The following is a 23,878-nucleotide window of genomic DNA, read 5'->3' on the forward strand; positions in this document are numbered from 1 at the left end:
ACATTACCCTATCCCCAAGCATGAAGAGATCACATGCGAGATGGCGAATGCTCACATCTTCACTAAACTCGATGCTTCGCAGGGATTCTGGCAGATGGAGCTTGATGTCTTCAGCAGATTGGTGTGCACATTCAATACTCTATTTGGATGCTTCTGCTTTAACCGCATGTCCTTGGGAATAATCTCCGCCTCAGAGATTTTCCATAGGATAATGGAGCAGATGACTGAGGGCATCGATGGTGTAAAAGTCTATGTCGACGACAATTATATGGTCCACAACATATTATCGTTTGAAGAAGCTGTTTCAAAGAATCCATCAATATGGATTTAAACTGGCAGGTCAGCAAGCGGAGCGGTCGGAAGGCGAGGGGCTCCCGTAGCGGTGGAGAACAGGGAAGGGAAGGCTCCCGTAGCGGTGGAGAACAGGGAAGGGAAGGGAAAGGACGCGCACCCCCCCCCCCCCCCCCAACAAACCGAAGGATCCTTGGCAGCGGCGGCAGCAGCAGGAGAGGCCCAAGCGGCGGCGGCGGCGGCAGCAGCAGGAGAGGCCCAAGCGGCGGCGGCGGCGGCAGCAGCAGGAGAGGCCCAAGCGGCGGCGGCGGCGGCAGCAGCAGCAGCAGGAGAGGCCCAAGCGGCGGCGGCGGCGGCAGCAGCAGCAGCAGGAGAGGCCCAAGCGGCGGCAGCGGCGGCAGCAGCAGCAGCAGGAGAGGCCCAAGCGGCGGCGGCGGCGGCAGCAGCAGCAGCAGGAGAGGCCCAAGCGGCGGCAGAGCGGAGCGGCATCTACATCCCCCCCCCCCCCCCCGGCAAGGAGCGGAACGGAGCGGCGTCCATACCCCCCCCCAAAGGCCGGAGCGGAGCAGCGTCCATACCCCCCCCCCCAAGGGCCGGAGCGGAGTCTACCCCCCCCCCCAAGGAGCGGAGCGGCGCCTACCCCCCCCCCCCCCCCCCAGGGCCGGAGCGGCGTCTACCCCCCCCCTCCAAAGGGCCGGAGCGGAGTCTCTCTCCCCCCCCCCCAAACAGGCCCGGAGCGGCGTCTCCCCCCCCCCAACAGGCCCGGAGCGGAGTCTCCACATACCCCCCCCCCCCCAAAAAAAAAACCGGCAGCAGCCACCACGTGGCTTGAACAAAGGACTGGACAGACTCCTCTCACTCTCTCTCTCTCTCTCCTGCATGAGAGAGGTAGGGGAAAAGTGAGGGGGGGGGGGGGAAAAAAAAGAAGGACTTTTATTTTTTAAAAAAGAACACTATTAAAGAGAAAGGGGGAAGGATATATATATTATTTTCTCTTTTTCTACACCCACTCCCATCAAAGCAAGCCCACCTGAGGGGAGTTGCATAAAAGGAGGTGGGAGAAAATAATTAATAAACAAATAAATAAAATAAAATCGGGCATCGAAAAAGGGGGAACAGAAAAACAAGGGGAGAAGAAAAGATGAAAGGGAAGGGGGAGAAAAAAACGCCAGAAGGGAGCCAAGGGAAAGGGGGCACCAAAAGCAGGCGGGACAAAAGGCAAGCCAGCTCACGCGAGCGGATTAGCACACGAAGCGGCGGGACGGATGTACCGCCGCATCAAAAAGAGCCGGACAGACAGGTGCCCTCTCCCCTGGGGTTAGAGGGGGGCGTGAATTGGAAGGAAGCCTTTACTGAGGTGGTGAGGGAGCAGCTGCAGGCAATCAAGGCAGAGTTGAAAGCAGACGCAGAGGCCGCAGCACAGGCAGCAGTGGCCAGGGCCATGTCAGGGGTGCAGCAGGCTCTGACCAGATTGGAGGAGAAAGTGGAAGCTCAAGGGAAGAAACTGGAAGCTCAAGGGAGGAAACTGGAAGCCCATGAGGCAACCATTAAGGAGCTAGAGAAAGCAGCGACAGACATGAGCGACCGGGTCACGGCCCTAGAAAGGGAAGTGGCGAGACTGGGCGCAACACAGGGGAGCCTGAAGGGCAGGGTAGACGACCAAGAAAACAGCTCGAGAAGGCAAAATGTTAGGATAGTGGGCCTGCCAGAGGGGACCGAGGGTAGAAACCCCACAAAATACGTGGCTGCAATGCTGGGCAACTTAGTGGGCAGGAAAGCTTTCCCCACCCCACCGGATCTGGACAGAGCACATCGGTCGCTGCGCCCGAAGCCCAAGGAAGGGGATCAACCGAGAGCAGTCATAGCCAAACTGCACCGGTACCGGGATAGGGAGGCAATCCTGCGCTGGGCCAAGGAAAATAGAGCCAGCAAATGGGACGGGCACACCATCCGAATATATGAAGACCTTGGAGTGGATATATCTAAGAAACGGGCTGAGTTTAACAGAGCGAAAGCGGCTCTCTACAGGAACAAAGTGCGTTTTGGTATGCTGTACCCAGCGAAGCTCTGGGTCACATACCAAAACAAGGAATATTTCTTTACAGCCCCTGCTGAGGTGAATAGATTCGTCGAGGAGCACGGGCTGGAAGAACAGCAGGGGGGGTAGGGACGAGGGGCCCCTGGCAAGGAGCAACGACACGCCAATGGGTAGGATGGGGGAAGAGCAGGCAGAAAACCGTAGAGGCCAGGTAGAGGAGAAGCGAGACAACAACCTCCGAGAGGGGAGCCACCGTAATAGCAGGAAAGCTAGCGCCGGGGGCACGCAACAAAGCAGGGCCGCTGCGCACCCCCAACAGGGGGGGAGGCGCCAGGCAGGGGCGGGGGGAGATCACCCACCAAAGTCGGGAGAGCAAACGGGGACAGGAATAGGGTACAGAGGAGCAAAGGAGGGGTATACAGGGGAGGAGGGTAGAGGGAGAGACCAGGGGGGGGCACACAGGGAGGGGAAAGGTAGGGTCAAAGGGACAAACAAGGCCAGAAAAGGAACAGGGCTACAAAGTACCACAACCAAGGGCTCGGAACAAGGAACCGCTGCAAGCACCCACCCAGTACGGTCTGTGGGCAAAGGGGCCCCCCAGAGTGCAGGGGACTACCCGCGTGGCGGACACGCAGTGGACGGCCATGGCGGGTGCCCCCAAGACAAGGGGAAACCCCGGAGCGCAGAGACCCGAACGCATGGGGAGAGCAGTGGTAGCGGCCATCCTGGACGGCCCCCTAACAAAGGGAAACCCCAGAGGGCAGTGGCTCGTCCACCAGACAAACATGGTTAATCCCACAGGAACGAGGGGGCAGAAGCCCCCCACCAGGATAATCACCTGGAACGTAAGGGGACTTAACGGCCCAGTGAAGAGATCCAGAGTCCTCACCCACCTCAGAAATATGAGGGCCGACATAGTCTTCCTCCAAGAGACGCACCTGAGGGAGCAGGACCAACTGCGGGTAAGAAAGGGCTGGGTGGGACAAACCTACCATTCCTGCTATGGGACAAGGGCCAGGGGGGTGGCGATACTGATCGGCAAGAGGACAATGTTTAGGGCGACAAAGACGGTTACAGACCCAGGGGGGCGATATGTCATGGTCAGCGGGGCCCTGGATGGGGCGCCGGTAGTCCTAGTCAACGTGTACGCGCCCAACTGGGACGACACGAGCTTCATCCAAAAGACCATGGCAGAAATCCCGGACATAGCGACGCATCGACTAATCATGGGGGGGACTTCAACTGTGTACAGGACCCAAAGACGGACAGATCAAACCCCAAAACGGGGAAAACCTCAAACATGGCAAGGGAACTCGGTCACTTTATGGAGCAGATGGGAGCTGTGGACCCCTGGAGGTTCGCCCACCCGGGGGAGAAAGAATTCTCCTTCTTCTCCCCAGTACACAACGTGTTCACCAGAATTGACTTTTTTGTGGTGGGGAAAACGGTGCTTCCAGGGATAGACAAGGTGGAATACTCCGCAATTGTGATATCAGACCACGCCCCACACTACATGGACATGCGGCTGGAGACGGGAAGGGCCCAGCGCCCCACATGGAGGTTGGACGGTGCCTTACTAGCTGACAAGGCCTTCAGCGAAAGGATAGCGCGGGCCATAGCGGAGTACACGGAGAACAACCAAAACGGGGAGGTATCATCCTCCACGTTCTGGGAAGCGCTTAAGGCCGTACTAAGAGGGGAAATCATTGCCTTCAAAGCGCAAAGAGATAGGGAGGAAAGGGTGGCTGGGCAGAAGCTGGTCGACTCCATACTGGAGGTAGACCGTAAATGCTCCGAGGCCCCGACCGTAGAGCTCCTGGCGGAGAGAAAAGAATTACAAAGGAACTTTGACCTGCTCTCCACCAGGAAAGCAGTGCACCAACTCCGCCAGGCGCGCGGAACCCTGTACGAACACGGAGACAAAGCCAGCCGCCTGTTGGCACACCAGCTGAGAAAGCAGGCAGCCACCAGAGAAATGGGCAAATCAGGGGTACCAGAGGCATGTTGGAAACAGAACCAGAGAGGATTAACAAAACCTTCAAGGCCTTCTACCAAGAGCTGTACACCTCAGAGCCCCCAACGGGGAAGGCTGGGATGAACCGGTTCCTTGATGGACTGGTCATACCAGTCGTGGGAGAGGGAAGGAAACGGGACCTGGAAGCACCAATTGCACTGGGAGAGATCATGGACAGTATCAGCTCCATGCAGACGGGGAAGGCGCCGGGACCGGACGGATTCCCGGCGGACTTCTACAAAAAATTTGCGACAGCGCTGGCCCCGCACCTGCGGGAGATGTTCACAGACTCGCTAGCAAGGGGCACACTGCCACCCACGTTAGCACAGGCCTCAATCTCGCTGATACCTAAGAAAGACAAAGACCCAACGGAATGTGGGTCATACAGACCCATATCTCTGCTGAACGCAGACGCCAAAATACTGGCCAAAATCCTAGCCAAAAGGCTAGAAGACTGTGTACCTGAGGTGGTCACAGAGGACCAGACGGGCTTCGTCAAAGGTAGACAGCTCACCTCGAACATCAGGCGCCTGCTGAACGTGATAATGACCCCCTCTGGGGAGAGAACACAAGAGGTGATCGTCTCCCTGGACGCAGAAAAGGCCTTCGACAGAGTCGAATGGAAATACCTCATAGAGGTACTGGAGCGGTTCGGGCTTGGAACAGGGTTCACCGCGTGGGTAAAACTCCTATACAACATGGCGAGTGTACGGACCAACAATACCAACTCCCAATACTTCCAGCTGCACAGGGGCACCAGACAAGGATGCCCACTGTCCCCACTGCTGTTCGCACTAGCAATCGAACCGCTAGCAATTGCGCTCAGGGCAGCAAAAAATTGGAGGGGGATCCGAAGGGGAGGCAGAGAGCACAGAGTCTCACTCTATGCAGACGATCTGCTCCTCTACATCTCGGACCCACAAAGCAGCATGGACGGAATCATCGCGCTCCTGAAAGAGTTTGGAGCCTTCTCGGGCTACAAACTCAACATGAGCAAAAGCGAGATCTTCCCAGTACACCAGCAAGGGGGGGGGGGGGGGGGGGCAGCACTAAAGGGGCTGCCGTTCAAACAAGCCCGACATAAATTCCGCTACCTGGGGATCCAAATAGCCCATGACTGGAAAGGGATCCACAAATGGAACCTCACCAGCCTGGCGGAGGAAGTAAAAAAGGACCTGCAAAGATGGAACACACTCCCACTCTCCCTCGCAGGAAGAGTCCAGACGATCAAAATGAACGTATTGCCCAGGTTCCTCTTCCTGTTTAGATCCATTCCGATCTACATCCCCAAGGCCTTCTTCATAGCGCTGGACAAACTTATCATGGCGTTCGTATGGGGGGGTAAAAATGCTAGGATCCCAAAGAAGGTCCTACAGAAAACAAAATCCAGGGGGGGGCTAGCCCTCCCGAATCTACAATTCTACCACTGGGCGGCAACAGCCGAGCGAGTAAGGGGATGGATCCAGGAGCCAGAAGCCGAGTGGGTGCGTGCGGAGGAGGCCTCCTGCATGGGGACCTCCCTCCGGGCCCTCGCCACGGCAGCACTCCCATCCCCACCCAAAAAACACTCCAGCAGCCCAGTGGTGACAGCCACCCTCCAATCCTGGAACCAACTGCGGCAGCAATTTGGCCTGAACAAAATGTCGGACAAGGCTCCCATCTGCAACAACCATAGGTTCAAACCAGCACTGACTGACGCCACCTTCAAAAGGTGGAGACAGGACGGGGGGACACTGACAGTCAGGGACCTATACACGGACGACAGGATCGCAACACTGGAGAAATTTCAGCTAGCTGGGGGGAACGAGCTACGGTACCTGCAGCTCAAAAACTTCCTACGAAAGGAGACAAGGACGTACCCACAACCGCCACGACAGACACTACTGGAAGACCTACTGGACGCAAGTATCCTAGAGAAAGGGAACTGTAGTGACATGTATGGCCGACTGGTAGATAGGGACGACACCGTACTGGACGCAACAAGAAGGAAATGGGAGGACGACCTGGGGATGGAGATAGGGTGGGGACTCTGGAGCGAAGCACTGCATAGGGTCAACTCCACCTCCACGTGCGCAAGGCTCAGCCTGACGCAACTAAAAGTGGTACATAGAGCCCACTTAACGAGAAACCGTATGAGTAGGTTCTTCCCGGAGGTGGAGGACAGATGTGAGCGGTGCCAAAGAGGCCCGGCCAACCACGCCCACATGTTCTGGTCTTGCCCCAGACTGTGGAGTACTGGACAGCCTTCTTCGAGGCTATGTCCAAAGTGGTGGGGGTGAGGGTGGAGCCATGCCCGATAGTGGCGGTCTTCGGGGTTTCAGACCAGCCAGATCTATCTCCTGGGGAGGAGGGCGGACGCCCTTGCCTTTGCCTCCCTGATCGCCCGCCGTAGAATCCTGTTTGGCTGGCGGTCAGCAGCACCGCCCAGAGCTGCAGACTGGCTGTCCGACCTCTCGGATTCTCTCCAAATGGAGAAAATCAAATTCGCCATCCGAGGGTCGGACGACGGCTTCCACAGAACGTGGGAGCCATTCATGCAATTGTTCCGGGACCTGTTTGTGGCCAGCGTGCAAGAGGAAGAATAGTCGGGGGAAGGTAGCCAGCGGGGAGGGGGGGGGGCTACGGGCTCGTTACGGGGGTTTGATGGCTAGCTAAGGCCCTAAACCAAACTAAATAAATGCCAATAAACATGTTGGGGAATGTAAAATATGTATGCCGGCGAAAAGGGGGAGGCCACAGTTATTACTACGAAGATGCTCACCTGTAAATATATATGTTAATTTTTACGTGTTTTTTTTTCTCTCTCTAACAATTTGTAATTTGTTCAATATAAAACATGAAAACTGAATAAAAAAACATTTATAAAATATGGATTTAAACTCAACCACTCAAAGTGCACATTTGCACAAACATCTTTAAAATTCTTGGGAGATACAATATCATCACAAGGTGTCAGATCTGATGATGCGAAAATCTCTGCGATCCAGAATATGAAAACACCACATGATAAAAAAGCTGTGTTAAGATTTCTGGGCTTTGTAAATTTATTGGGCACATTTATCTCAAATCAGTCCACGAGGACGTCAGCTTTACGCAATCTGATAAGGAAGACCACTGATTTTGAATGGACACAATGTCACCAAAATGAATGGGTGGATCTCAAACATCAACTGATAACTGCACAAATTCGTACCTTTTTTGACCCAACTAGGCCGACCAAGATCTCCCAGTGACGCCAGTCAGGATGGGATAGGTGCAGTTGTTCGACAACAGAATGATTAATCTGATTGGGTTCCAGTTGCATAAGCTTCCAGGGCTATGACTGCAACAGAGTGCAAATATGCACAGATAGAAAAGGAATGTCTCGGACTACTCACTGGGAATACTGAAATTCCATGTGAAACGTTTCCTGATGTTTCAGATGGTGCTGCCTTCTTTGTTGATGGAAGGGATGTTGGCAGTAACGGGGTGGACATTCGGCGATTTATGGGAGGATGTTGGAGGAGGGTAGAGTGTCTTTTGAGCCGGTCAAGGCCAGGTGGGAGGAGAAGCTAGAGTTGGCGCTGGAGGAGGGGTTGTGGTGTGAAGTGCTGAGAAGGGTGAATAATAATAATTGCTTATTGTCACAAGTAGGTTTCAATGAAGTGACTGTGAAAAGCCCCTAGCCGCCATATTCGGCACCTGTTTGGGGAGGGCGGTACGGGAATTGAACCTGTGCTGCTGGCATCGTTCTGCATTACAAGCCAGCTGTCTTAACCCACTGTGCTAAACCAGCCCCTGGGCAGAAGACTGGCTCTTAACTAAATAGGTTCTGAAGACCATGAGCCAACGTAGAATACACTTGTCCACTCTTGTATTCAGGATTCTCTTCTATCCATTGTAAAACTTTGGGGAGTTCCTTTTATGTCCTGTAGATTCCACACTGCAGACATGTGCACCAGTGATGGAGGGGATAGATATCGGGTTTAGTGGATCTACAAACTATCCTGTGTTAAATGTTGATATTTCTCTCTGCAGTTGGACTGTCACAAGAGTGGAAAGCCAACATTCCAGAAAAGTTGACAGCGGAGAAAGGTTCCTGTGTACAGATACCATGTCATTACAGTTACCCAATGCACTTGGCAAGCCGACAGCGAGTTGGAATCTGGTATTACTATAAGCGTCGAACTACAGCCTTTCATTCCAAGGATCAGAATGTTATATCACCACAGTTCCAGCATCGGACCCGGCTGTCTGGAGACCTGAATGATGGCGACTGTTCCCTGATTATAAGCAACATCGGACTGCAAGATGTAGGAAGATATTATTTCAGAATAGAATTTGATGCCAGTAATAAAATCACCTACAAACCTGGAACCAGGCTTCAGGTTTCTGGTAAGTGCTGTGTTATATAATTCCTCAACAATTCACATTCAATATTCAATGGGAAATAATACATCCAAGTGTTTGATTTGCTTGTATTGTGGCTGTGTTAACCAGCGTCACTGCTTTTAGTGATTTTCTATTTCTGCTCCCAGATCCAATGAAAATTTCGGGCGGGATTCTCCCGCAATTGGCTGGGCGGCCCGTACCGGCGCCAAGGGCGGCACGAACCACTCCAGTGTCGGACCACCTGGAAGTTGCGGAATCCTACGTACTTCCGGGGGCTAGGCCAGCGCTGGAGGGGTTGGCGTCGCGCCAACCAGCGCCGAAGGACCGCCACTGGCCGGCGTGAGTTGGCACACGCGCAGGACTGCCAGCGTGTTCTGGCACATGCGCAGAACCGCTTCCGTGTTTCCTGCGCATGCGCAGGGGGTTTCTTCTCCACCCCGGCCATGGCAGAGCCTTACAGAGGCCGGCGCAGAGGGAACGAATGCCCCCGCGGCACAGACCCGCCCGCGGATCAGTGGGCCACGCCACCGTGGCCCCCCTCCCCCCCGGGCCGGATCTTCTGCGCCCCGCTCGAGGACCCCGCTAGCCGGCCGACAAGCCAGGTCCCGCCAGGATAGACCATGTCCATTTCACGCCGGCGAGACTGGCCGAAAACGGGCGGCCGCTCGGCCCATCGGGGTCCGGAGAATTACTGGAATGGCAGCTGCCAACGGCCCACGACCAGCACGGCGTGATCTTTGCCCCCACCCGAAAAACCGCCACCGGAGAATTCGGCAGCTGGCGTCGGAGTGGCGGGGCGGGATTCACGCCGCCCCCCCGGCAATTCTCTGACCGAGCAGGGAGTCGGAACAGGCGCTGAGGACCCTGGTTCGAATCCCAGCCCTGGATCATTGTCCGCGTGGAGTTTGCACATTGACCCCTTGTCTGCATGGGTTTCACCCCTACAACCCAAAGATGTGCAGGTTAGGTGGATAGGCCACGCTAAATTGCCCCTTAATTGATAAAAAAATGTAAAAAGTTAAAATTTAAATTTAAAAAAAGAAAGAAAACAAAAGGTGTTGCCAGTTAGGTTGGAAGAGTGTCTTCTGCAGGTGATTGGAGACGATGAGACGAGGTTCGTAAAGGATAGGCAGGTGTCTTTTAACATGCACTATTTGTTAAATATGGTGCTGTCCCCATCAGAGAGAAGGGAGCCGGAGGTGGTGGTGGCGCTGGACACGGAGAAGGCATTTGAACTTGTAGAGTGGAGTTATTTGTTTGCAATGTTGGGGAGATTTTGGATTGGGCCTAAGTTTGTGGCCTGTGTCAAGTTATATAGGGTACCGAAGGCACAAACAAGGTGAATTCGGGGTACTTTAAGTTACATAGGGGAATGTGGTAGTCGGGGTGTGGAACGCCCTGCCTGCAACAGTAGTAGACTCGCCAACTTTAAGGGTATTTAAGTGGTCACTGGATAGACATATGGATGAAAATGGAATAGTGTAGGTCAGATAGGTTTCAGATGGTTTCACAGGTCGGCGCAACATCGAGGGCCGAAGGGCCCGTACTGCGCTGTAGTGTTCTATGTTCTATGTTCTATGTGGTCGGGGTGCCCATGTCCTCCATCCTGTCTGCGCTGGTGATAGAGCTCTTGGCCACTGTACTGAGGTGCGCAGATAAGTGGAAGATGATGGTCGGGGGAGCGGGGGTGGGGCGGGGTTCGTGGATCATAGGATGTTTCTGTAGCCTGATGATTTGTTGTTGTACATCTCCAACCCAGGTTCTACAGTGGGGATATAATGGAGCTGCTCAGGAGATTTGGGGTGTTTTCAGGTTATAAATTGAATTTGGAAAGGAGTGTTTTCTGGTGTCTTCTCCGGGAGCAGGAGCCGGTCTGGGGAGGGTTGCCATTTATGGTGGCAACAACCCACTTTAAGTACCTGGGAGTGCAGATTGCGATTGGACCCGGTTTCATAAATTGAATGTCATGAGCCTGGTGGGTAGGGTCGGGGCGGATTTATTGAATTGGGATAACCTTCCCTATCATTGGCAGGCCGGATGCAGGCAGTGAGGTTGAACATTTTGCCACGGTTTTTATTCTTATTTCAGTGCCTGTCGGCCTTTTAGCCGAAAACATTTTTTATGAGGGTGGCACTGTTGCTCTTTTCGTTTGTTTGGGCAGGTAAAGTAGCAAGGATTAGGAAGAGGGTGTTTCAGAGAGGATGGCAGTCAGGGAGTCTGGCCAATCCTAACCTGTTGTATTATTATTGTGCAGTGAATGCCAAGAAGTTACAGGGTTGGGGAAGGGAGACGGAGGCTTTGTAGGTGATGATGGAAGCAGGCTCTTTTTAGGGATCGGAGTTGCGGGCACTGGTAACAGTATCGCTCCCGTTCGTCCCAGGAAAGTATTTGGGAGTCCGATGGCGGTAGCCACGCTGAAGATATGGATATATTTTGGTCGCACATTAGGTTCATGGCGGGGTGGATGTCGATCTGACGGAATCATGTGTTTGAGCCGGAGAGGCGGGATGCTACGCTCCAGGGATGGGATGAGCCAGTTAGGTGGCGGAGATGAAGGACTTATTTTTAGAGGGACGATTCGCGAGTATGGAGGAATTGATGGAGAAGGTTGGAATTCCGCGGTGGAGGCCTTTGGGTATGTGCAGCTATGGGAATTTGCAAAGAAAGTGTTCCCAATTTTTCAGATGGTGCCGCCTTCTTCGTTGTTGGAAGGGATGCTGACAGTGTAGTGATCTGCATATCTGTATGTACACAAGGGGTTAATATATAGGCATACCAGCTAAGTAATCATTAATGGGCAGCACTAGAGATGGAAAAAGACAGACTCAAGCCAAGATCCGTCTCTTCGTAAGGACAGTGACTAGTGACCAGAGGTAGAGAGAGACAGCTCAGTGCAGGGGTAGTTAATCATAGTTAATTCTTATTCTTTTATAAAATAAATTTAGAGCACCCAATTAATTTTTTCCAATTAAGGCGCAATTTAGCGTGGCCAATCCACTTACTCTGCACGTCTTTTGGGTTGTGGGGGAGAAGCTCACGCAGACACGGGAATGTGCAAACTCAACACGGACAGTGATCCAGAGTTGGGATCGAACCTGGGACCTGGGCGCAGTGAGGCAGCAGGGCTAACCCACTACGCCACCGTGCTGCCCGTTAATTCTTATTCAACCTTGTTCATTTAACATCTAGTATAAGTATTGGAGAGAGACAAAACTCACAGTTTATTTGTGAACGTTACTCAATAAAGTATTTGCTCTAATCGGAAGACTACGAGTGTTAACCAACATCGAGTTAAAGATCATTCTGGCAAGAAGCAAATAAGTAAAATATATTGCACAAAGTAATATAACATTACTACCAGGAGCAATAATATAACATGGTACCAGGGAATTACTTCAAAAAAGCTTACTAAATAGATTAGATAAGAATTAGAAAGTAAAAAAGGAGAAATTTTGTACTGGCTTTTCGACTTTGGAAGGCTTTGCTGCATTCGGATCCCTTGAAGAACAATCGACTTGATGGACCACATTCAAGCTCCACGTCAACTAAAAACTACCGGTAATCTTAACTCAAAGTGGAAACTTTTCAAACTGCAATTCCAAATCTTTCCTGAAGCACATGATTTGATCACCACCTATGAAGCTAGAAAAATAGCTCTACTTTTATCTATAGCAGGACAGCAGGCTGCAGAAATATCCAACTCTTTCACTGACTCTGAAAGGGAGAAAAAAAGCAAACTTGATGTAATATTTAACAAATTTGATGACCATTGCAAAATGCAGACAAATGAAATCTTTGAGAGATTCTGGTTCAGCAGACATATGTGAAAACATGGGGAATCTTTCATCAGTTTTGTCACCGATTTAAAATTACTGGCACAAACTTGCAGCTGTGCAGATTTGCACAATTCTCCAATCAGAGACCAGGGGTTGGATTCTCCGCCCCCGCCGGCTGCCGAGTTCTCCGGCGGCGGGGATTTGGCAGGGGGCAGAAATCGCTCCGGTTGGGGGGCCATTGGCAGCGGCCCCCTCGGCGATGCTCCGGCCCGCGATGGCCTATTGGCCGCCCGTTTTTGGCCGGTCCCGCCGGCATATGTTACGACAGGTACTTACCGGCAGGACCTGGCTCCACGGGCGGCCTCGGGGGAGGGGGGGGGGCAGCGGGGGGATCTGGCCCTAGGTGTTCCCACATGGTGGCCTGGCCTGCGACCGGAACCCACCGATCTACGGGTGGGCCTGTGCCGTGGTGGCACTCTATTCCTCCACGTCGGGCGCTATAACAGTCCGCGATGGCCAATGCGGAGATGACCCCCTTGGCACATGCGCTGGGATGACACCAGCACACCCTGGCGCTCCTGCGCAGGCGCCAACTCGCACCGGTCAGCGGAGGCCCTTCGGCGCAGGTTGGCGTGGCGCCAAGCCCCTTCCTTGCCGGCCGGCGCAGCTCAAACCACTCCCGCGCTTCTGGATTCCGCATCTTCAGGGTGGCCCGACGCCGGAGTGGTAACACGCCATTTCTTCACGCCAGAGTTGCCCGCCTCGCCGGTTTTTGAAGAATCCCACCTCAGATTGTACATGGATTATGTGATGAGTGCCTCCGAGAATCATTGTTAAAACAGCAAGATTTAAAGCTGAAAATCTGAATTCAAACGTGTTCATCTCACGAACAAAGTGAAAACAAATATAATGAGTTTTACGACCATGAAAAGGGCCCACAAGTCCACCACGAGGTTGAGGCTGTTAAAATGGTGTCATAGGCAGCCAAGAAGCACATTTCAAACGACAGCTGTCCTGTGTGTGCACACTCCATCCGGGACATGCACACATTGCACAAAAATGCGAGACTGAAGAAAAGACGTCTGTGCATGTGCGAACGTGTTTAATGCGTCAGAGAGACGATGTCATGACATGCCACCGATGTGGCAACGCCAACTTAAAAGGAAAATGTCCGACTCAAGGCAAACAATGTTTAAAGTGTGTAAAACTCAATCACTATGCCTCACAATGCAGATCTGCAGTGCAATTTAAAACTCCGAAACCAAAACAAAGGAACATCAACATTCGCAGTGTGGATTCATCGGAGCATAAAAAATCTGAATACAATTATTCTTCAGAAGAGGACAATTACTCATTAGAAAACACGCCTTTCGTGGGAACAATTGAAAAAAGTGAGGAACTTAAAGCAACGACCAGCACTCCCCAATGATAGACTCTAGCAATGAATGGACTTCAACAATGCAAGTTAACCATTTTCCAATCCTGTTCAAGCTTGACACTGTGGCTTCAGCCAACCTGCTAACAAGCAAAGTTCTCCACTCTATTCCAGGAGAACATGAGATAATACCTGCTGCATGTAGGCTGAAAGACTACAATGGTAATCAGATCACATCAATGGGATTGTGCCATCTTCAAGTCAAAAACTTTAATTTGTGGAAAACGACAAATCATCACTGTTAGGTGCTCAGGCTTGCAAAGATTTGCGGCTTGTTCAACAAATTTTTATGAATACTCAGAATACATCACGCATGGAAGATGAAATCCAGCAGATGCATCAAGAATACCCTGACGTATTTAAAGTTATGGGCACTTTACCTGACCAGTACAAGGTTTTGCTAAAAAGAGATGCAGCACCTGTAATTCATCCGCCTAGGAAGGTTCCAGCTCCTTTGCGAGAGAGGTTGAAATTAGCATTTGAAAGGCTGCAGTCACAAGGAATCATCTCTCGAGTCACGCAGCCGACTGACTGGGTCAATCCTCTAGTATGTGTTCAGAAACCATCTGGAGATCTTCGAATCTGTTAGATCCAAAGGATTACTGAACAAAAACATTTGTAGGAAACATTACCCTATCCCCAAGCATGAAGAGATCACATGCGAGATGGCGAATGCTCGCATCTTCACTAAACTCGATGTTTCGCAGGGCTTCTGGTGGATGGAGCTTGACGCCTCGAGCAGATTGTTGTGCACATTCAATACTCTATTTGGATGCTTCTGCTTTAACCGCATGTCCTTGGGAATAATCTCCACCTCAGAGATTTTCCATAGGATAATGGAGCAGATGACTGAGGGCATCGATGGTGTAAAAGTCTATGTCGACGACAATTATATGGTCCACAACATTTTGTCGTTTGAAGAAGATGTTTCAAAGAATCCATCAATATGGATTTAAACTCAACCACTCAAAGTGCACATTTGCACAAACATCTTTAAAATTCTTGGGAGATACAATATCATCTCAAGGTGTCAGATCTGATGATGCGAAAATCTCTGCGATCCAGAATATGAAAACGCCACATGATAAAAAATCTGTGTTAAGATTTCTGGGATTTGTAAATTTATTGGGCACATTTATCTCGAATCTGTCCACGAGGACGTCAGCTTTACGCAATCTGATAAGGAAGACCACTGATTTTGAATGGACACAATGTCACCAAAATGAATGGGTGGATCTCAAACATCAACTGATAACTGCACAAATTCATACCTTTTTTGACCCAACTAGGCCGACCAAGATCTCCCAGTGACGCCAGTCAGGATGGGATAGGCGCAGTTCTTCGACAACAGAATGATTAATCTGATTGGGTTCCAGTTGCATAAGCTTCCAGGGCTATGACTGCAACAGAGTGCAAATATGCACAGATAGAAAAGGAATGTCTCGGACTACTCACTGGCAATACTGAAATTCCACGTGAAACATTTCCTGATGTTTCAGATGGTGCTGCCTTCTTTGTTGATGGAAGGGATGTTGGCAGTAACGGGGTGGACATTCGGCGATTTATGGGAGGATGTTGGTGGAGGGTAGAGTGTCTTTTGAGCCAGTCAAGGCCAGGTGGGAGGAGAAGCTGGAGTTGGCGCTGGAGGAGGGGTTGTGGTGTGAAGTGCTGAGAAGGGTGAATAATAATAATTGCTTATTGTCACAAGTAGGTTTCAATGAAGTGACTGTAAAAAGCCCCTAGCTGCCATATCCCGGCACCTGTTTGGGGAGGGCGGTACGGGAATTGAACCTGTGCTGCTGGCATTGTTCTGCATTACAAGCCAGCTGTCTTAACCCACTGTGCTAAACCAGCCCCATGGCAGAAGACTGGCTCTTAACTAAATAGATTCTGAAGACCATGAGCCAATGTAGAATACACTTGTCCACTCCTGTATTCAGGATTCTTTTCTATCCATTGTAAAACTTTGGGGAGTTCCTTTTATGTCCTGTAGATTCCACACTGCAGACATGTGCACCAGTGTTGGAGCGGATAGATATCGGGTTTAGTGGATCTACAAACTATCCTGTGTTAAATATTGATATTTCTGTCTGCAGTTGCACTGTCACATGAGTGGAAAGCCAACATTCTAGAAGAGTTGACAGCAGAGAACGGTTCCTGTGTACAGATTCCATGTCATTACAGTTACCCAATGCACTTGGCAAGCCGACAGCGAGTTGGAATCTGGTATTACTATAACAGTGGAACTACAGCCTTTCATTCCAAGGATCAGGATGTTATATCACCACAGTTCCAGCATCGGACCCGGCTGTCTGGAGACCTGAATGATGGCAACTGTTCCCTGATTATAAGCAACATCGGACGGCAAGATGTAGGAACATATTATTTCAGAATAGAATTTGATGGCTGTAATAAATTCACCTACAAACCTGGAACCAGGCTTCAGGTTTCTGGTAAGTGCTGTGTTATATAATTCCTCAACAATTCACATTCAATACTCAATGGGAAATAATACATCCAAGTGTTTGATTTGCTTGTATTGTGGCTGTGTTAACCAGCGTCCCTGTTTTTAATGATTTTCTATTTCTGCTCCCAGATCCAATGAAAATTTCGGGCGGGATTCTCCCGCAATTGGCTGGGCGGCCCGTACCAGCGCCAAGGGCGGCACGAACCACTCCAGTGTCGGACCACCTGGAAGTTGTGGAATCCTACGTACTTCCGGGGGCTAGGCCGGCACTGGAGGGGTTGGCGTCGCGCCAACTAGCGCCGAAGGACCGCCACTGGCCGGCGTGAGTTGGCACACGCGCAGGACTGCCAGCGTGTTCTGGCACATGCGCAGAACCGCTGCCGTGTTTCCTGCGCATGCGCAGGGGGTTTCTTCTCCGCCCCGGCCATGGCAGAGCCTTACAGAGGCCGGCGTGGAGGGAAAGAGTGCCCCCACGGCACAGACCAGCCCGCAGATCGGCGGATCCCCATCGCAGGCCACCGTGGGGGCCCTCCCCGGAGCCAAATTCCCCCCACGCCCCCCTGAGGACGCCGCTAGACGGCCAACAAGCCAGATCCTGCCGGGATGGGCCATGTCCATTTCACGCCGGCGGGACTGGCCGAAAATGGGTGGCCGCTCGGCCCATCGGGACCGGAGAATTGCCAGGGGGGGCCACTGCCAACTGCCCCCCGACCGGCGCGGCGTGATCCCCGCCCCCACCCGAAAACCGGCACCGGAGAATTCGGCAGCTGGCGTCAGAGCGGCAGCGTGGGATTCACGCATCCCCCCGTGATTCTCCAACCCAACGGGGGGTCGGAGAATCCCACCCCATGGGCTTAACGGCAACCGAGCTGACGATTGATGACACTTTCCCCTTAATGAAGACTCCACTCCTCCTGGCTACATCTTCCACCACTCGTTCCATCAAGTCCAGCTTGGTGACGGTGTGGAACTTGTCACCAAATTATACCTTGACCTGACCCCCATCCCCTACTTTCAGTCACTTTCTTCTCCTGTGAACGTCTCACGTTGTTCCACTCCCTCACATCTCTTTCAAAATCTTCATTTTCTATCACACTACCAGGTACGATAAAAAAGTTCTCCCCGAGATATCTTCACTACCTACCTCACTCATAGTCGGCACTGAATAAATTTCCATCCTCGGAGATTTCAACCTCCATCTTAACTCATCTTGCTCTCTCTCCTCTGGGTTCACTGTCCTCCTGATGTCCACAGGGAAAACATCCACCTCAAAGAAAACTGCCTGCTGACAACTCATGGATTCTCTGTTACTAAGTTCGAGACAATCCTATCAGCTGCCTCTCACCAGGCTAACTCGCTGGCTTTTAAAGCAGACCAAGCAGGCCAGCAGCAAGGTTCGATTCCCGTATCAGCCTCCCCAGACAGGCGCCGGAATGTGGCGACTAGGGGCTTTTCACAGTAACTTCATTGAAGCCTACCCGTGACAATAAGCGATTTTCATTTTCATTTTCAATAACCCACTGGGACAAACATCCATTGATGTCCCCCCCCCCCCCCCCCCCCCCCCCCACCACCACCACCACCCCCCACCACCCCCTCCCCTCCACCTTATCCCTGAACTCACATCTTTCTCCAGTTTCTCACCCACCTTCCCTCAGGTCCTTTCTGAACACATCTTGTCCATGAGAGCCATCTCCCCTATCCTTTGACTCTATTCCTAGCAAACTGCTGACCGCACAACTTCCAGACGATATTGTTCTCTCTTCATGTGTCACCCCTCTCTCCTTCAGATCTGCCACCATCGTCCCTCTCCTCAAAGGAACAATTCTTGACCCCACCGACCTTTAAAGTCCCATCCTATGTCCAACCTCTTTCCTCTCCAAAATCCTTGAACTTGTTTTCATTACTCAAATCTGTTCCCATCTCTCTTGGAATTCCATATTTGAATCCCTCTGATCAGGTTTATGTTCTAGTGACTGCAATGAAATAGCTCTTATTAAAGTCATTTATTAAAGACACTTTGTGTGACTGTGACAAAGGGAAACTTTCCATCCTCGTCCTTTCTGCAGCCTTTGACATGGTTGACCACACCATCTCCCTCCGATGCTTCTGTACAATGTTCTCCAGCTGGGCGCTCTCACCTGGTTCCAATCCTATCTAATCATAGCAGAAAATCACTTGTAATGGCTTTGCTACATCATCTAAATAAACAGTGTTAGTTTTCACATGCACACTGACGACACCTTGATTCTCCACTGTTGTTTAATTATCTTATCCAAAGTCCTGCAGAGTAGAAAGTGGCTCCTATAAAAATTGGGGAGACCGAATTAATTGATTCCAGTCCGCGTTACAAACTCCATTTTCCAGCATCAATTCCAGGCTCTTTGCCTGTGAGCAAAGATGGCTACTCACCTCCTCAGCTCCCCGCAGAAGCCCTTCCACCAGGTTCACGTTTCCAAAAGGAGTACTAATCGGCACCAGCGTGATCACTTGCTGGGGAGGCTGATGAATGAAGGGAGGCCATTGGATACGGGCTGGCTCTCGTTAATTGCACGAAAATAAGACTCAAGTGATGATAATTGGTTTCTCGCCACGCTCCGCCCAGATTCCGATTGTGCCAAGGGGAGCGGGCCGGTTGCATCGCAAACTGTTTGGCGCTTGGCACGGGTCTCATTTTCAGCCTCTCCTGCTATTAAACGGCCTCAGTTCGAGCAAGAGCCCAACGAGGCCAGAGAATCGCATCCACTATTTCAAAACTCTCATCTTTATTTCCTGCTATCTCTGTAGTCTCACAGACCCACAACCCTGCAAGTTCTCAGGGGCTGGTTTAGTACAGTGGGCTAAACAGCTGGCTTGTAATGCAGAACAATGCCAGCAGCATGGGTTCAATTCCCAGACCGACCTTCCCGAACAGGCACTGGAATATGGTGACTGGGGGTTTTTCTCAGTAACTTCATTGAAGCCTACTTGGAACAATAAGCAAATTATGATTATTATTATGAATTCTCTGCACTCCTCCTATTCTGGCCTCTTGAGCATTCCTGAATTCCCATTGCGCCATCATTCGTGACCATGCCTTCAGCTGCCTGGGGTGCTAAGCTGTGGAATTGCCTCCCTAAACCTCTCCACCTCGTTCTTTCTCCCATTTCTTGCTGCCTGCCCCATTTAAACCTTCCTGAAAGATGGCGACTCTTCCCTGATTATAAACAATATCAGCCGGGAAGATGCAGGACCTTATTATTTCAGAATAGGATTTGACAAACGTCCCAGCCATTGTTATCACCCTGAATTCTGGCTCAATGTTTCGGGTAAGTGCTGGGTTATAATTATCCAACAATTCACATTCAACACTCAATGGGAAGTAATGTAAACTGTGACATTTATAAATTGGAATCATTTCTTGTTTTCAAACTCAGACTTATAGTTTGTTCCAAGTCACAATTTAAAAGGGAACAAATTGGTGACTCATTCAAAAGGATAGTTTGCTGATAAAGGTTAATTTATTTGTCTGCATGATTACTGATATACCGCAAGCACAGATTTAAAATGATGACAGGGAAATTAAAATGGTTACTGATTGAACAGCCTGGTAAAGAAGAGAATAGCAAATAATAAAATGGAAATTGCAGTGTCAGGGTTAACAGAATGGGCATGCCAATATATGACATAGATAATGATGTATCATTGAAACCGGTCAGTTATATATTATATTCTCTCTCTCCCGAGAGGGGAAGGTCACATGTCCAGCTGAAACCCCACCACTTGAAGATGCTCGCTCCCATATCCTTCCCCCAAGAATTCCCTCATCAACATATACCATAATTTACATTACAGCACCATAAAGGAATTCGTTAGCACCGTCCATTATAAAGTCAGTCAGGGGATTTCCTCTGTTTGGAATGATGTCGCTCATGGTGAGGATGACTCAACAGCAAATTCGATTTAGTTTCCAGAAATCGAATTTCATCTTGGAAAGGTGCATCAGTGCTGATCACTTCTCCAGTTCCCACAGGAACTACAACAACATCAGTGGCAAAAATACTTGCCACGGACTGCCCCCGGTTCTCTAAATAGGTTGTTTCTTCTCAAGTGATCTCAATGTTTCTTCAGTTTTTTACCTTGAACTTCGACTTCATACAATACCGGGCCCATCCTCCCAACTTTGACCCACCCCCAAATCGTTAGCATATACTAGATCATCCACTTTGATCGTTCTCTCAGGCTTTGGAGAATCATGTGACTGTCTCACAGTCTAATTTGCCTCCATCCTCCCCATAAAATTTGGAAAAACGATGGGCATGATTTAACGAAAAAGTTCCAAAGGGCACGATTCAGTGGCCTCGTTGCGCTCGAGCAAGACAAGGCCGGTGAATAGTGGGACCGACCAAAAGTGAGAACCGCGCCGGGCCGCAAAACGTTTGTGATGGAACCGGCCCACTCCCGTAGGCAAAAACGGAATCATGCCAGAGCAATAAGCCCGGGGGCACTGGGCTTGCTGCCCCTGTGCTTGGAGAAGAGTGGGGCACTCTCAGCTGGGGAGATCCACCATGGGATGGGGGCGGGAGGGGGTGCTCCGCTGAGGGGGAACTGCGCGCGGCTCTGCAATGCCAAACCCTGGATCATTGGTGCCCGTTCTGGGGGCAAACCCTGCCCCTGCCTGTATGCCCCACCAACCACCCTTAACCACTGATCATGGAGGCCTCAGGCCATGTGGTTGAAGACGAGTGCGAATAAGGAATTCGCAATCGCAGTGAAGTGAGCATTCCACACAACCCAAGTGGATTCCCGTGGGTAGGCGAGCCATGTAGCAAGTTGGAGTTATTGCCCAGCATCTCAATCAGACCATGATGCCTGGTCATTCTGCCAGAACACTGCGGGAGGCAACAGCAGCCACATGCCAGAGGGTGGGTGAGTGCCATGGGGAGGGGGCCAGCATCCGGGGATCCATCGGCAGGGCGTCCCGGCTGGGGGGGTGGTTTCAATGGGGAGGATGGAGGGTCCCGGGGCTGAGCCACCACTGTGTGTCAGTCTAGCACCCTCTCCCAATTCCTTACAGATATTGAACTGTATGGATACTGCTCCACACCATGAGGGCCCAGCAGCCCATCAGTGTGAGACCCAATGGGGGAGGTCCAAGACAGCCCAAGTTGTACAAGTGATGCACTATCAATTACCACAAAGACGAGAGTAATCTCTAATAATCGAGGCTTTATTGAGCAAAGATATTGTGCCTCCTGTTGCTGCTACCAGAATGGCTGCAGCACCGGCGAGCACACACATTTATACACCGCCTACTGGGCAGAGCCAGCAGGCAGGGATTTACCCATGTACCTCTAGTATATGAGTCTCACCGTACTACATATAATACAGCTAGTGGTGACTGCCATACTCATCCGCTGTTAAAAAAAGAATCCGGCGGGGGTACTGGAAAAGATTTACAAGTTCAGTCTGTCGGGGGCCTTGACCCTCCTCTGTGATCGCCTCAGTCCTGGAGGTGATGTGGGCGCCGACTTGGTCACCTGCCACTCCGGGAGCGTGTTGTCCTCATCTTCGTCACCTCTGAGTGGAACCATGAGAGGACGGATCCTCCTGGGGCTGGGGGCTGCAGTGAGGTTCGCTGGGGGGAGGGTGAGTGGCGCAGGGGTGAATGAGAAAACCGGAGGAGGGGGTGGGGTTGGTGTCGGGTTGGGGGCCACGGGTGGGGATCCAGCGGGTGCCAGGTCCCGGAGGGAGACTGTGTCCTGGCGTCCGTCGGGGTGCGCCACGTAGGCGTACTGCGGATTCGCGTGGAGGAGGCGGACCCTTTTGACCAGAGGGTCCGACTTATGGGTCCGCACATGCTTGCGAAGGAGGACTATGTGATGAACGGTATTTACCTTTAATACCTTGCCCTTTTAAGAGGCTTGGAACCCTGGGGGACTCCGCCTCTGGCTACGCCCCCAGGAAGCAGTATATAGGATAAGGCTCCATGTGGCGAGCACACTTCTCTCGAATGCTGTCCTGTTACACACACATAATTTACAGTGCAGAAGGAGGCCATTCGGCCCATCGAGTCTGCACCGGTTCTTGGAAGGAGCACCCTACCCAAGGTCAATACCTCCACCCGATCCCCATAACCCAACCCAACACTGACGCCAATTTTGGACACTAAGGGCAATTTATTATGGCCAATCCACCTAACCTGCACATCTTTGGACTGTGGGAGGAAACCGGAGCACCCGGAGGAAACCCACGCATACACGGGGAGGATGTGCAGACTCCGCACAGACAGTGACCCAAGCCGGAATCGAACCTGGGACCCTGGAGCTGTGAAGCATTTGTGCTATCCACTTGTGCTACCGTGCTGCCCTGTTCTCTGTATATTAAAGCCTTTGATTACCGACCTCGCTCTCGCGTCGTAATTGAGAATGCCTCAATTTAATCTACAGACACATCAAGATGGACAGCGCTCTAAAACCGGAGACGCTCAACCTGGACGCCACGTCGCCGGAAGGCCCGTAAATTTTTAAATATTGGCTCCAGTGTTTCGAGGACTATCTGGACTCCTCAACGACTGATGTCGACAGCACTCGCAAGCTGCGCTTACTACATGGCCGGGTGGGCCACCGACTCTCCGCCGTGATCAAAACCGCTACGACCTATGAGGCGGCGGTCGAAATATTGAAGAAACGCTTCATAAAACCTACTAACGAGGTACACGCCAGACATTTGCTCTCAACCTGCAGCCAGCGTTCTGGGGAAATGATGGACGAGTTCGTGGAAAGACTCAATGCGCTCGCTAGGAACTGCGACCACAAAGCAGTGACGGCTGACGAACACAGGAACTTACATATCCGCGACGCCCTTGTGTCTGGTATCAGGTCTTCGTACATCCGGCAGCGGCTCCTAGAAGACGGGGCACAGGATCTCCAGGGCACGGTAACGCTCGCCTCTTCTCTCAAAACGGCCCACCGTAACCTCCGTACGTACTCCGCGGACCTTGCGAACCCCTCTCGATCCCCTCCAGACTGGGCCACGCTACAGGCCTGTGCCACGCTACGATCCACTCACTCCGGGGGTTCCCCATGCTATTTCTGTGGGCAAGGCCAGCACCCACGTCAGCGTTGCCCGGCCCGATCCGCGATCTGCAACGATTGCGGGAAGAAAGGGCACTTCGCGAAAGTCTGCCTGGCTGGGCCCAAAGGTCACAAACAAAACCCTCACCAGGCCCAGAAATCAAGCTCCCGGTCTCACAGACCCCGCAACGCGGCCGCGCTGTGGCCGGGCACGCCCACTTCCGATGCGTCATCGACCTCGTGCAAGTCATGGGAGCGGCCATCTTGGCGGCGGCCATCTTCGAAATACAACACGTTCGACCGGCGGCGGCGGCCATCTTGTGACTCCGCGCGGCCATTTTGTGAGTTCGACTCTGACGGCCCGCAACCAAAAGCGATCACACTCGATCAATCGCGGCCGAAACACCTGCGAAACTCAATGATGCGGGTTC

The 23,878-nt window shown here is 51.7% G+C and overlaps 1 protein-coding gene across 2 annotated transcripts in view; it reads left to right on the forward strand.

Moving 5' to 3' along the window:
* Positions 1-23,878, forward strand: part of LOC119975258 (myelin-associated glycoprotein-like) — a 91,600-nt gene that overhangs the window by 23,820 nt on the left and 43,902 nt on the right. For both annotated transcript variants that reach the window (XM_038814947.1, XM_038814948.1), the window contains 2 exons: positions 8,361-8,717; positions 16,022-16,378. In XM_038814947.1, coding sequence (XP_038670875.1) covers positions 8,361-8,717; positions 16,022-16,378 — 714 coding nt within the window. The remainder of the gene's footprint in view (positions 1-8,360; positions 8,718-16,021; positions 16,379-23,878) is intronic.

The sequence above is a fragment of the Scyliorhinus canicula genome, chromosome 12 (assembly GCF_902713615.1).
Source record: "Scyliorhinus canicula chromosome 12, sScyCan1.1, whole genome shotgun sequence".
NCBI lineage: Eukaryota > Metazoa > Chordata > Chondrichthyes > Carcharhiniformes > Scyliorhinidae > Scyliorhinus > Scyliorhinus canicula.